Genomic DNA, 12,988 nt, shown 5'->3' on the forward strand with positions numbered 1-12,988 from the left:
TTTTTTCGAAATTTTAATTTTTGCTTCCCTATAATAGATGGAAGCTGTTGGAGATGCTCTAAGAGCAACTCCAACAGCTTCCCTATAATTTTTGTATAATAGGGAAGCAAAAGTCAAAGCTTTAACATATTTTTCTTCTCCAACTCCAACAGATTCTCTATTTTACAGCAATCTCTAAAATCTCCATATTATTCCTTAAATTTTAGAGATTGCTGTAAATATAGGGAATTTGGTTTTCTTTTTCCTCACTTTCTCTAAAATAGGGATAATTATAGGGAATCTGTTGGAGCAAAAGAGGCTCATTTTTCCCTAAAGTAGAGAAAAATCAAAATATGGGGAAGCTGTTGGAGTTGCTCTAAGTAATTAGCAACTCATATCTACTACGATAGATGGAAGCAAAAATTTGGTAAAGGTGTCAAAGGCTCCAATAAATTTTAATTTGCCATAAATGTCCTTTACAATAAAAATAAAAACTCATAATTAAATAATCTCAATTCTCAAAGAATTATTATGATGATCTACAAAAACACAAAAAAAAAAATGTAAAATTAAGAAAGCGTGTGAGAATAAAACTTTCACGTTCTCCTTCTTTCAATAATAACACATACATCACACAGATATGAGGCTAGTATAATTTATATTAAACGACTAACTTAGCTCTTTGTCTTCTAGATACAGTACCATATATTAACCGACTAGATCGAATTCCACCAAAATGTATTTTATCCACCAAAATCACTCCACTGATCGACAAAAAGAAAAAAAAATTCTAATACTACCGGTTCAAGTTAGCTGGTCTCCTTGCATACTATCTCTGACGATTCCAAATAGATTGCATTTACAGTTCGCTTTGTGAGTCTCCTTGCATACTACTATTTATGCTAATACTGCAAGAAAACAAAACATATGAAGTAAACCTAACAGAGTTACAGAACATAAATACATATAAGCAGCTTGAAGTGGTGAAGTTCTGAGAATCCTCATCATCACCAAGGACACATTAAGCTTGCTCTTGCAGTCCTGCATCTGAAAACCCCAATTCACTGATCACAGTGTTGAGGGTGCAATATAAGTTTCTCAGAGAATCAAATTCTGGTTCAAAATATATAGTTGATGAATTATTTGGCCCATGTTTCTTTCGAACGCGTCTTAAGAGAATAAAATTTTGTAGCCGATGCTTGTCACTCTCTGAATTCAGTCATTTGGGAAGACTTTCATTCTCCAAGCGAATGCTCTTCTTTTTAATTAAGTCAGTTCTCAGACAATGATCGGCTGTTACATTAGCTAATCTTGAATCACCTTAACATAGCAAAACTATGGAGTAAACCTAACAGTAGTTTAGTTGAATGTCAGAACTGACATCCGTTTGCTTCAGCTAACAGATTCAAACAATATGAAACGAGCAATTAGAACTTGAATGCACAGAGCAACCAATATTGATGTCAGGTTGGTCGTTGGCATCGTGTCGTGGATTGAGTACTCTCTTCATATCGAAATATTGAATCATGTCAACAAACACAGTGGATTAACAAAATAAAATGGATCAAACACATTAGCTAGCTGCTAATTAAGGATCCTATAACTGAAATTTTGAGAAATCTCATAATCACTAAAAGTGCCTCCTTTTCATCAGGTCCACACCAACGAGAATGAAGCCATCAATTACAAAATCCAAGAAATAAAACATTCAATTATCGGACAAAGAATCCATGAAAACCAATTAGTCCATGACCATCCAGGAAGAATTCTGCTTTAGGAGCAGTGCATGTGAGATGAAATACAAAAGAACATAACTTCATTTAACAAATGGAAGATTGACTTAAAAAAAAAAAAAAAAAAATACCCTCATATATCAAGCACGACTGATGCTGCATGAAGACCATAGCGAGAACAGAAATCAAGAAAACTAAGAAGAAAGCAAAAAATGAAATCTCCCAACCTCTTCACCATCACACACACACAAACAAAGACAAACAAGAAAAACCCTTCTGCTTCTATACTATGTTTGGAGAGGCCAAAATAAGTTGGCTTATATTAGATCAACTATCTAGACTCTACCAAGTACCAAGTAGCCTCATTAACAAAGGCATCAAATTTATCCACTCGAACTTAATTTTATTTTATTTTTCTTTTGAGATGAACGTGAAGAATTCAGATACTCTCCAAGAACAAACTGGTCATGCATCTTCCAAAATATCAGTCCACCCTGAATGTGAAAATTCAACGGATAAATAATCTTCAGAAGGCATGAGAACAGAGTGAAAATGAAAATTTAAAAACCAGCACTCGGATGCTCAACAGTGACTATTCTTCTGCCTTGTGCTGGGTTTTGATCTTTGAACATTCTTATCCACCCCTTGATAATCACGAAGCCAAGCTAGAGTCTTTATTCAATCATGTCAAACAGATTGCTCTAAACAGTATTCATATCGATTTTGTTGTTTATTACCAATCCTCCACACCTAAGTCCACGTACCAGACCACAATATACATACAAAAACTTCTACAAACTATGATGGAGTACGCACAATGCGGATAAAGTTGGGTTTCACACTAGGAAAATCAATCCTTAAGCACAAAACCCCTATTACGATAAGAACCAAAACGAAATCCAGTCAAAAGAGTTGGCGATTTGTCTTATGTTATTTGATTAATGATTAATGTATCCTCCCATAATAACACAATAAAGACCTTTGTTGCTAGCTTTACCTAGGTTGTCCAAGAAAGAAACTCAAAATAGGATATCTACCAAAATGTATTGAATCTACCAAAATCATACACTGATTTACAAAAAGAAAACGCCTTTCCACTACCGGGCAAATAATGTAGATTTAAGAAGTGCAACCACGTGGTGTGGTGTGCTGGTCGAGCGGCCTAGTCTGGAACCCCCAGGTCTAGCGTTTGATTCCCAGCTCCATCCCGTGACCGGCAGATTTGAGAGACATTTGTTTGTTAACACGAGGGTTTGTGCGTCTGCGGTGCAGTGATTAGTCTGGCAAAGCTGGGATACACTGTATGAGGGTGCGTGTGTGGTTCTATTGACGTCTTCCCCCTAAAAAAAAAAAAAGAAGTGCAACAAAAAAAGAGAGAAGAATAGCTTAGATTTGATCCTTTCAGACATTTAGCTCGAGTTATAGTGCCTTTTGTTTCTTCACAAAATGAGAAATATTGAAAGGTCAAAGCATACATTATAGCCCAAGATTGAGGCTCCAATCTTGAAACAAGTGTAAGAAATTAAGCTCAAGCAAGTTCACACTTAAATTAGCCAGTCACTACAGTCTCAGACTATTCCAAATAGATTGCTTACAGCCTTACAGTTAGATTTTTAGGTCTCGTTGTATAATAGTAATTAATCCTAACAGTTTTACAGAACATATATACATATAGGTAGCTTGAAGTGGTGAAATTATGAGAATCTTCATCATCAATGAGGACACTTTAAGCTTGCTCTTGCAATCTTGCATCTGAAAACCCCTACCAAAATCAATGAAACAACACATTCAATCATCTGTTAAAAAATCCATGAAAAGAAATGCGTCAATGATCATCACGGAAGATAATCACACCTTTATTCTGCTTTGGGAGCAGCACAACTGAGATATAATAAAACTAACAAATATTTACAGAACTTAATTGTATTGACCACGTTGCAAGTTGACTATAATTTGGTAACACATATTCCTTTACATATCAAGAAAGGTAATGCTGCATAAAGACCACAAGGAGAACCAAAATCAACAAGAAAAAAAGAAGAAAGCAAAAATTGAAACTCCCTTGAGGATCACAAAACAAAAACTATTTTTCGCTTGTTAAGACATATACTTCTACTACCAACTAAATTTGGAGAGGTTAAAATTATATTTTATCTTTTGTAAATGGCCTATAGCATCTTATATACATCAACTATCTACGGACTAGCAAGTTATCTCATCAACCAAGGCATCAAATTACGCCATCAAAACCCTAAATTTAGAAAACCTTCCAAGAACAAACTGGTCATGCATGTTCCAAAACAATAAGTATAAGTCAAGCCTGAAGGAGAATCTAAACAAATATATAACCCTTAAAGGCATAAGAGCAGAGTGACAATGAGGAGTTAATAATCAGCACTTGGATGCATAACAGAGCAAGTAAAAAAGTTGAAATATAACTTCACAAAATTGGCCCTTCCTGTCACCATAGACATAATTTTCTCTTGCCTCAGAACATCTCGAACTCGAGTAGCTAACAGTAGCAAATCAGATTTGATATGCTCTGTTTGATACCGATTCAATATACTGTAATGCAGAATACAAAATACTAATTCAGAAATCATAAGCTCTGTTTCAGTTCCAAGAACATCAAAATTACAAAAATTAGAAATAAGAACTCAAAACAGCTTTGCAACGTCGTCGATATTACATTATTAGTCTAGAGTGCTGCTCCTCTATTTGGTTCAAAGCATTTCAAAACAGTACCAAAATTCCTTTCGGTCAGCCTTTGGTACAAAGTAGAGTTTATGTAGATGATTGGCCACTTGAAGTGACAAAATGATACTCTAGAAAATGATTTTATGAAAAAAGTTTACGAGTGACTCAGACTACTCACTAATATGAACTGAAACAATTCCGGCAGCTATTGCAGAAATCTTAACAAAAGATCATTGGCACTTGTATGAAACCACTCTTACACATTTCCAGACATGCGTTCTAATGCTGACCGAGAGAGATACTAGTACCTTATATGCCTTCTAAGTGTCAACTAACGATTATACATGGACCTATTAAAGAGCTAACTCTCTCATCTCTAGCAACTACACATAAACCAAGACCTCCAATTAAACCTTAGTGAGAAGCAAAATTTATGATGAACAAACTGGCCAGACAAAGCCAGACAAGAATCAAGCATGCATGGCACAAGAGACAGATACAAGGAACTCAACTGGTTTACAACCACTTTTGACTTCCAAATGCATGAAAACAGAGTCAAAATGAGGAGAAAGAGACTAACCATCCATCATTTGAATACAAAGAGCAAACATTACTTCCATTTCAGCTTCCTGAGGCCTTCTGATGGGTTTCGAGTATCTTGACCTGCTCTATCTCTTTTTCCTGAATGATAACCACTAATCCAAAGTAGACTCTCTTCATATTCAACCATACACATGCAAACCCTCTTAACCATATACCGCCCAAGCTTCTCGTCTTCTTTATGATCAATCCTTATCAACTCGAACCCCTCGCCAGTCCAATCCGCGGCAACTGTACAACTTTCCACAACCAAGAATTGTCTGGAATACAAGGGCAACTCAGGCGGCTTTAAGCTAAAGAGCATAATCCATGAGCCACTGACGCCATATTCTCTCATGACCCAGAAATCAATAGAGTCAACAGCACCATCCGGATAACGCGATACACACAGGCACCCTCCACAAACCCCAAGCTTGCAGAAAGTCTTACCATCATGTTCGAAATTAGGCAGTGGCATTCTCCGGAACACCTCGTCTTCCAAGTCAAAAGAAACTATTTCATGCTCCTCGTCGTCGTCGTCGTATTTTAGCCAATGAAGTGCATCATTCGAAAGAGTACCTTGAAGATCGAGTTCAAGAGTGATGCGCAGGCGAGGGGATTCAATCCTCTGCCATATGTGAGTTGTCGATGAGAACATCTCGACCTCTATCTCCCATTCACCAATGCGATAGGAGGCTACCAAAACTTTGTAGTCATCGGTGGCGGATAAATAGCCAGCACCATAATAGGCTAGCGCATTTTCATCCAAGGGAAAACCTGGATCGGGTAATTGCTTCAAGAATCCAATGAACGGGTTCCAGATATAAAACAATTTCTCACCAACAGCTACAAATACCAGACCATTGCAGGAGCCCAGTAGCGTGACATAATCGCCCGGTCGTGGCGGGAAAGGGAAGCTGAGCTTTCTTACGGAGGAAGGCTCTCCAAACGACGGCGTATCCAAGTCTAGGGAGTCGAGCTCGAGTCGAGGGGCGCTGGTGGAGACGAGGAGTCTGCGGCTGAGGGTTTTCTGCTGACGAGCTGCTTTAAGTTGGGATTGGGCGAATTTGGGATCGGACAATATAATGGAACGCAGACGTTTCGAAACGGAGGTGAATCGGATCAAGGACTTGAGGGGTAACCAAGTAAAGATATTCACTATAATCTCTTCCGGTAGGTCTTCTGTTTCTGCCATTGCACCAAGTCTAACACGAAGATGACAAAGGAGAAGGAAGGAGGCGATGAAACCTAAAGCGCTGAGCGATAGCCAAAACGGAAACCTTATGATAATAGAACGATGTCGTCTGGTTATCTTTTTTTTTTTTTTTTTTTTTAACAAGTCTTATTCTGATGGTGTAACTCACTCGCTCACCATTTTAGGCTACCAAAAAAACAGAAGGCCAAATGTCCCAATCCAACACGGAGTAGAGCAAGGACATAAATGACTTTTCGACCAGCTTGATATTCTCCTCATTTTAAAAATCAGGGGCATTTTCGGAAATCTGCTAGGGGTAACCGACTCCTCTATAGTCTATATATAGACCCCCACCCCCACGGTTTCCTCTCATCTCACAACAAGTTTCCTACTGAATTCCACTCAGAATTTCATCTCGATCAATTCAATTCAATTCGAAATGTCGTCGTCTTCTTCTTCAATCTTCATGAGCCTGGAAGACCTTGATGTAGGGGTTGTGAAAACATTCCACCCCACTGATTCTGATTTAGTGGGAAGCTATCTCTACAACAGAATTAAATCCCCAATCCCAATTGGAAAACAAACATTCCCTGAGATTAAAATATATGGCACCACAGGTTTTCCCCCGTGGGATATATAGAGAATTTATGAGCCTTCCAAATTTCAACATCAAGATTATATCTATTTCTTCTCCCCGGTCAAGAAGTTGGGTTCCCGCTGTTTTCGCAAAATTGGCTACGATGGGGGCACCTGGAGCGAGACTGAATCTGCTAAACCTGTCTATGTCAGTGGAATTGAAGAGCCTTATGGGAAACTAAGGAAATTTAGATACGAAAACAACAAAGTCAAAGGCTGTGAACACCATGCTGCTTGGTTGATGGATGAATTCACCATCAACCAAGCACCCGATTTGGCTTTGTGCCGGCTCAAACTCAATGACAAAGGAGGAGGAAGAAAAAAGAGGAAGAAGAGTTCTAATGAGACTAATGAGGATGAGAATCACAGAAAGACAATGTCTTTCAAAAACCGAAAACTTGAACCGAAAAGAGTTTAAGTTCAAAACAACATGAGTGAGCAACAAAAGGAAGGGAGGTACCTCATTTAGTACTACTAGCACTCTTTAGTTGGCTGTTACACTTGATCTTTGTAATGTAGTCTGTACATGTACTGCAGCATTTTCAGTAACACGAAAAATTATGAATCATGTTCAAAGTGAATCTCAACTGAAAGGAAATATCTACTTCTGGCCAATTCAAGATCACATCTTGCAACTAAAGTAATCCAAATTATTGGTTTCTGCTCAAGTTTTCTTCCTCTAGTAGTTTCAACTTCATATACCTGAATTCTATAAATTCTCAGGTGGTCAATGTTGGGAAAAGTAATAGAATGGAAATAACAACTCCAACCACAAAAGGATAAATATGCAAGGAAATAAAATGAGTAAAAGAAAGTGAACACCGGATATAACGTGGTTCAGCAAAATGCCTACGTCCACGGGGCAGCAACAACAAGAACTTCCACTATGATAATGTGGGTACAAGAGATACACAGCTTCAAGAACACTACTTGAAGGAAACTCTCTCTCACACTTGTTTTTCTGCCTAACCACAACTACACTCTCAACATGCAGTAAAACACTCTTCACTCTCTACTTGGATGAAGATGTTTTTCTCACACTGTTTGTAGTTTGGGCTCTCTGCCTCTTTTGGTTTCTGCACTCTCTTTCTGCCTTCTTTTCTCCTTGTGCTTCTTCGACTGGCGATATGGGATTATATATCCCATACTCTCTCTCCAGCTCTCTCTCCAAAGCCGGCTGCAGGTTTTTCTCTTTTCCCTGTCTTCTGCTACTTTTGCTTTTCCCTGTTTTCTGCTACTTTTCTTTGTCTCCTGCTTTCTTTCTTTCTCTCCTCCAATTAAGGAGGGACTGGCCCAGGGACTGGCCCATCAATCTCCCCCTCCCGACTTAGATAGAGGGATGCGTCAGTCCTGACGCGCTTCTGCAAAACTCAAATTTTTGTTGTTGAACAACTTTGGTCAACATATCTGAAATGTTCTTGTTGGTGTGGATTTTCCTCAACTGGAAAAACTTCTTTGACACTGCATCTCGGATCCAATGATACCGATGATCAATGTGCTTAGTGCGAGGGTGATACATTGAATTTTTGCTCAAGTGAATAGCACTCTGACTATCACAATGTACCACATAATTTTCCTGCTTCACACCCAACTCTTGAACGAACCTTTGCAGCCATATCATTTCCTTGCCAGCTTCATTTGCTGCTAAGTACTCTGATTCTGTGGTGGATAATGCAACACACTTCTGTAGCTTGGACTGCCATGACACAGCTCCCCCAGAAAATGTAAATAAGTATGCAGAAGTGGACTTTCGATTATCAAGGTCTCCTGCCAAATCTGCATCTGTAAAACCTTCCAAGATTGGTTTTGATCCACCAAAACATAAACACAACTTTGAGGTGCCCCTCAAATATTTGAGTATCCACTTGACAGCTTCCCAATGCTCTCTGCCAGGATTAGAAAGATATCTACTAACAACACCAACTGCATGTGCAATATCAGGGCGAGTGCATACCATGGCATACATAAGACTACCAACAGCTGATGAGTAAGGGATACCTGCCATCTTGTCTTTCTCTACTTGTGTGGTTGGACATAATAATCTGCTTAACTTGAAATGATTACCTAGAGGTGAGCTTACTGACTTAGCTTCTTTCATGTTGAACCTTTCAAGCACCCGTTCAACATACCTCTCTTGTGACAGCCACAATTTCTTCGCCTGCCTGTCACGAGTAATCTCCATGCCCAAAATCTGCTTAGCTGGCCCTAAGTCTTTCATATCAAATGACTTTGATAAATCTGCTTTCAATTTGCGAATCATAGAAACATCTTTGCCCACTATTAACATATCATCAACATAGAGCAACAAAATAATGAAGTTACCTCCAGTAAACCGCTGGAGATACACACATGGATCTGCATCAGTTCTCTTGTATCCATGACCCACCATGAATGAGTCAAATTTCTTGTACCATTGCCTTGGTGCTTGCTTAAGCCCGTATAGACTTTTCTTCAACTTGCAAACCATGTGCTCCTTTCCCTCGACCTCGAAACCTTCTGGTTGCTCCATGTATATTTCTTCTTCCAAATCACCATGAAGAAATGCCGTTTTCACATCTAGCTGCTCCACCTCAAGATCCATGCTAGCTGCCATGCCCAAAATGACTCTAATAGAAGTCATCTTGACAACTGGTGAGAAGATCTCATCAAAATCTATTCCTTCCTTCTGCCCAAAACCTTTCACTACCAAGCGAGCCTTGAACTTTGTCAACTGTTCATTCTCGTCTCTCTTCAACTTGAACACCCATTTATTTTTGAGTGATTTTCTGCCTTTAGGAAGCTCCACCAATTCGTAGGTGTCATTCTTCAATAAGGACTCCATTTCAGACTTCATCGCCAACATCCATTTATCACAGTCTGCATGAGTCTTTGCCTCCTCAAAGCATTCAGGCTCTCCATCATTGGTCAACAGAATGTATCTGGAATATGGATTATCTCCATCACTAGTCACCAATATATATTGTGAAGAATGATACTTGGTATTTGGCTTTGGCTCTCTGTTGGATCTTCGAACTGGTACTTGGGCATTTTCTAGCTGCTCCCCCTGATTTGGCTCCCCCTGATCATTATCTTCAGGTTCTGCTGCTTCTGCTTCCGCCATATCAGGAATATCTTCATTTACCATATCTTGAGCTTTGTCACTAGGTTCTTCTTGAAGCGGTGATGAATCGTAGGTGAGCTGGTCTGCATGTTCTACTTCATTTTTGTCAAAATCCGCAATGGTTTGACCTTCATGAAACACCACATCTCTGCTTCTGAATAATTTCTTGGTCTTTGGATTCCACAACCGGTAGCCCATCTCTTCATTGCCATATCCAAGAAAGATACACGGCATGGCCTTGTCATCCAGCTTTGATCTTTGCTCCTTTGGCACATGTGCAAATGCTTTGCACCCAAACACCCTCAAGTGGGAATATGAAGCGCTTCTACCGGTCCATACGCCTTCGGGAGTCTCCAAGCCCAACGGTACACATGGTGTTCGGTTAATAAGGTAACATGCGGTTGTCACTGCTTCGCCCCAAAACTTCTTTGCCAGGTTGGCCGTCTTCAGCATGCTTCTCACTTTTTCTAGAATGGTGCGGTTCATCCTCTCTGCTACACCATTATGTTGTGGGGTGCCAGGAATTGTCTTCATGTGTTTGATGCCATGCTTCGAACAATAATCTCTGAACTCGTTCGAAGTGTATTCTCCGCCATTGTCACTACGGATACATTTGAGGGTTCTTCCTGTTTCCCTCTCCACCATGGCATGAAATTCCTTAAAGGTTTGAAACACCTGGTCTTTTGTTTTCAACAAATAAACCCAAACCTTTCGTGAAGCATCATCAATATAAGTGACAAAATATTTATTATGACCTACTGATTCAACTTCCATGGGGCCACATACATCTGAGTGTACTAGGTCTAATACATTTTCTTTTCTTGTAAATGTTCTTGTGAAACTAACTTTATGTTGTTTACCAAATAAACAATAATCACAAGAGTCAAGTGAGGTACCTTTGGCAAAGGGAATTAGAGACTTCTTTGCCAAAACTTGCAATCCCTTCTCACTCATATGACCTAGTCGCTTGTGCCATAAACTTGGAGAAGAGTCGTCTGCAACATTCAATTCTCCTTTGCATATTTTGCCATATGTCTTATAGAGGGTGCAACACATCTTCCCTCTAGCAACCACCAATGATCCCTTGGTAAGCCTCCACTTTTGATCACCTCCATGATGATGAAACCCTTGTCGGTCAAGCACACCGGTTGACATCAAATTGAAACGTAGACCCGGAACATGTCTAACATCTTTTAACATAAGCTTGTTGCCCAAATCGGTCTCAAAACAAATATCTCCAATTCCTGAAATCTTGGAGTAACCATCGTTGCCCATCTTCACCGTCCCAAAGTCACCGCCTTGGTATGTAGTGAAGTACTCCAAGTGTGGAGTAGCATGGAAAGAGGCTCCAGAATCAACGACCCATGCAACACCTGGACAATCATCAACATGTAAGCATTCACCTTCAAGACAAAGGAACTCACATTCATCATTAGACACGGAAGCTGCAGTGTTTCTCGTGTCATCGTTCGGTTGATGTGTATTGCCATCTCGACCCTCCTTCGGATCCTTCTTCAACTTGTTGCAATTCCTCTTCATGTGGCCAAAAATACCACAATGATGGCATTTTCCATTGAATCTTGTCCTGGATCTGCTCACACTCCTTCCATGGCCTTTGGGTCCCCTGCTTTTGCTCCTTCCTCTATACTCCGTCACAAAGACTTGGCTATTGTCCGAGCTTGAAGCTTTTCTTCTAGTTTCTTCATTCAACATGTTATTTTTAACATTATCCATAGACAATACGCCATCTGGAGCAGAATTACTTACAGTTACAACAAAGGTCTCCCAATTGTCCGGCAATGATCCCAATAGCAACAAGGCTTGCAACTCGTCATCAATCTTCATGTCCATTGTGGCCAATTGATTGATTGTACTTTGGAAGTTGTTGAGGTGCTCGGTCACTCTAACACCATCTTTGTACTTCACGTTTACGAGCTCCTTGATTAGAAATGCTTTCTTGGCAGCAGTCTTCTTCTCGAACAAGGACGTCAACTTCAGCCATAATTCATGTGCATTGGTTTCATTAGACACATGGTGGAATACACTGTCATCCACCCATTCGCGGATATGACCGATGGCTTTGCGGTTCATCTTCGTCCAGGTCGGAACTGAAGTTCCTTCCGGCTTGGCCTCCTCTCCTACGATTGGCTCATGCAAATCTTTGCAATAGAGAATATCCTCCATTCTCGGCTTCCATGTAATCCAATTAGAGTGGTTGAGTCGGATCATGGTACTCCGTGAACTTTCCATTCTAACACCTCACGAACCAAGAGCTTTGATACCACTGTTGGGAAAAGTAATAGAATGGAAATAACAACTCCAACCACAAAAGGATAAATATGCAAGGAAATAAAATGAGTAAAAGAAAGTGAACACCGGATATAACGTGGTTCAGCAAAATGCCTACGTCCACGGGGCAGCAACAACAAGAACTTCCACTATGATAATGTGGGTACAAGAGATACACAGCTTCAAGAACACTACTTGAAGGAAACTCTCTCTCACACTTGTTTTTCTGCCTAACCACAACTACACTCTCAACATGCAGTAAAACACTCTTCACTCTCTACTTGGATGAAGATGTTTTTCTCACACTGTTTGTAGTTTGGGCTCTCTGCCTCTTTTGGTTTCTGCACTCTCTTTCTGCCTTCTTTTCTCCTTGTGCTTCTTCGACTGGCGATATGGGATTATATATCCCATACTCTCTCTCCAGCTCTCTCTCCAAAGCCGGCTGCAGGTTTTTCTCTTTTCCCTGTCTTCTGCTACTTTTGCTTTTCCCTGTTTTCTGCTACTTTTCTTTGTCTCCTGCTTTCTTTCTTTCTCTCCTCCAATTAAGGAGGGACTGGCCCAGGGACTGGCCCATCAGTCAAGGTATCGAATAAGGCATGAATTAGAAAACAACGTACATTGTACTTTTATGACTACTAGTGCCCACTACCAAGAAACTTCATATTACCATCTGCTACTACTGAATTGCAATAAAGCAAATGCTGCGCCATTTATGAGTATACTACTAGTAAAACTCTAGGACAGAGGTTTCTACCATTTTCTGATGCTTAGAAATATTGA

The 12,988-nt window shown here is 39.8% G+C and overlaps 2 protein-coding genes across 4 annotated transcripts; one reads left to right on the plus strand and one right to left on the minus strand.

Annotated features, from left to right (window-relative positions):
- Nucleotides 1-2,624: 2,624 nt before the first annotated feature.
- LOC133721825 (F-box/kelch-repeat protein At3g06240-like) lies at nt 2,625-6,301 on the minus strand. 3 transcript variants are annotated; one of them, XM_062148578.1, is made up of 2 exons: nt 4,990-6,301; nt 2,625-3,052 (listed from the first exon to the last, which is right to left on the minus strand). In XM_062148578.1, the coding sequence occupies exon 1, from the start codon at nt 6,181-6,183 to the stop codon at nt 5,020-5,022; it is 1,164 nt and encodes a 387-aa protein (XP_062004562.1). In that variant the 5' UTR covers nt 6,184-6,301; the 3' UTR covers nt 2,625-3,052; nt 4,990-5,019. The 3 variants fall into 3 exon arrangements, with proteins under 3 accessions (XP_062004562.1, XP_062004548.1, XP_062004554.1); XM_062148564.1 differs by lacking the exon at nt 2,625-3,052 and adding an exon at nt 3,095-3,474 and having other exon boundaries at nt 4,990-6,300; XM_062148570.1 differs by lacking the exon at nt 2,625-3,052 and adding an exon at nt 3,481-4,277.
- A 321-nt stretch (nt 6,302-6,622) lies between these two features.
- On the plus strand, nt 6,623-7,237 carry LOC133716097 (uncharacterized). Its single transcript, XM_062142858.1, has 2 exons — nt 6,623-6,800; nt 6,858-7,237. Exons 1-2 carry the CDS (start codon nt 6,623-6,625, stop codon nt 7,235-7,237), a joined length of 558 nt encoding a protein of 185 aa, XP_061998842.1.
- Nucleotides 7,238-12,988: the final 5,751 nt, after the last annotated feature.

This window comes from Rosa rugosa, chromosome 1, assembly GCF_958449725.1.
Source record: "Rosa rugosa chromosome 1, drRosRugo1.1, whole genome shotgun sequence".
NCBI lineage: Eukaryota > Viridiplantae > Streptophyta > Magnoliopsida > Rosales > Rosaceae > Rosa > Rosa rugosa.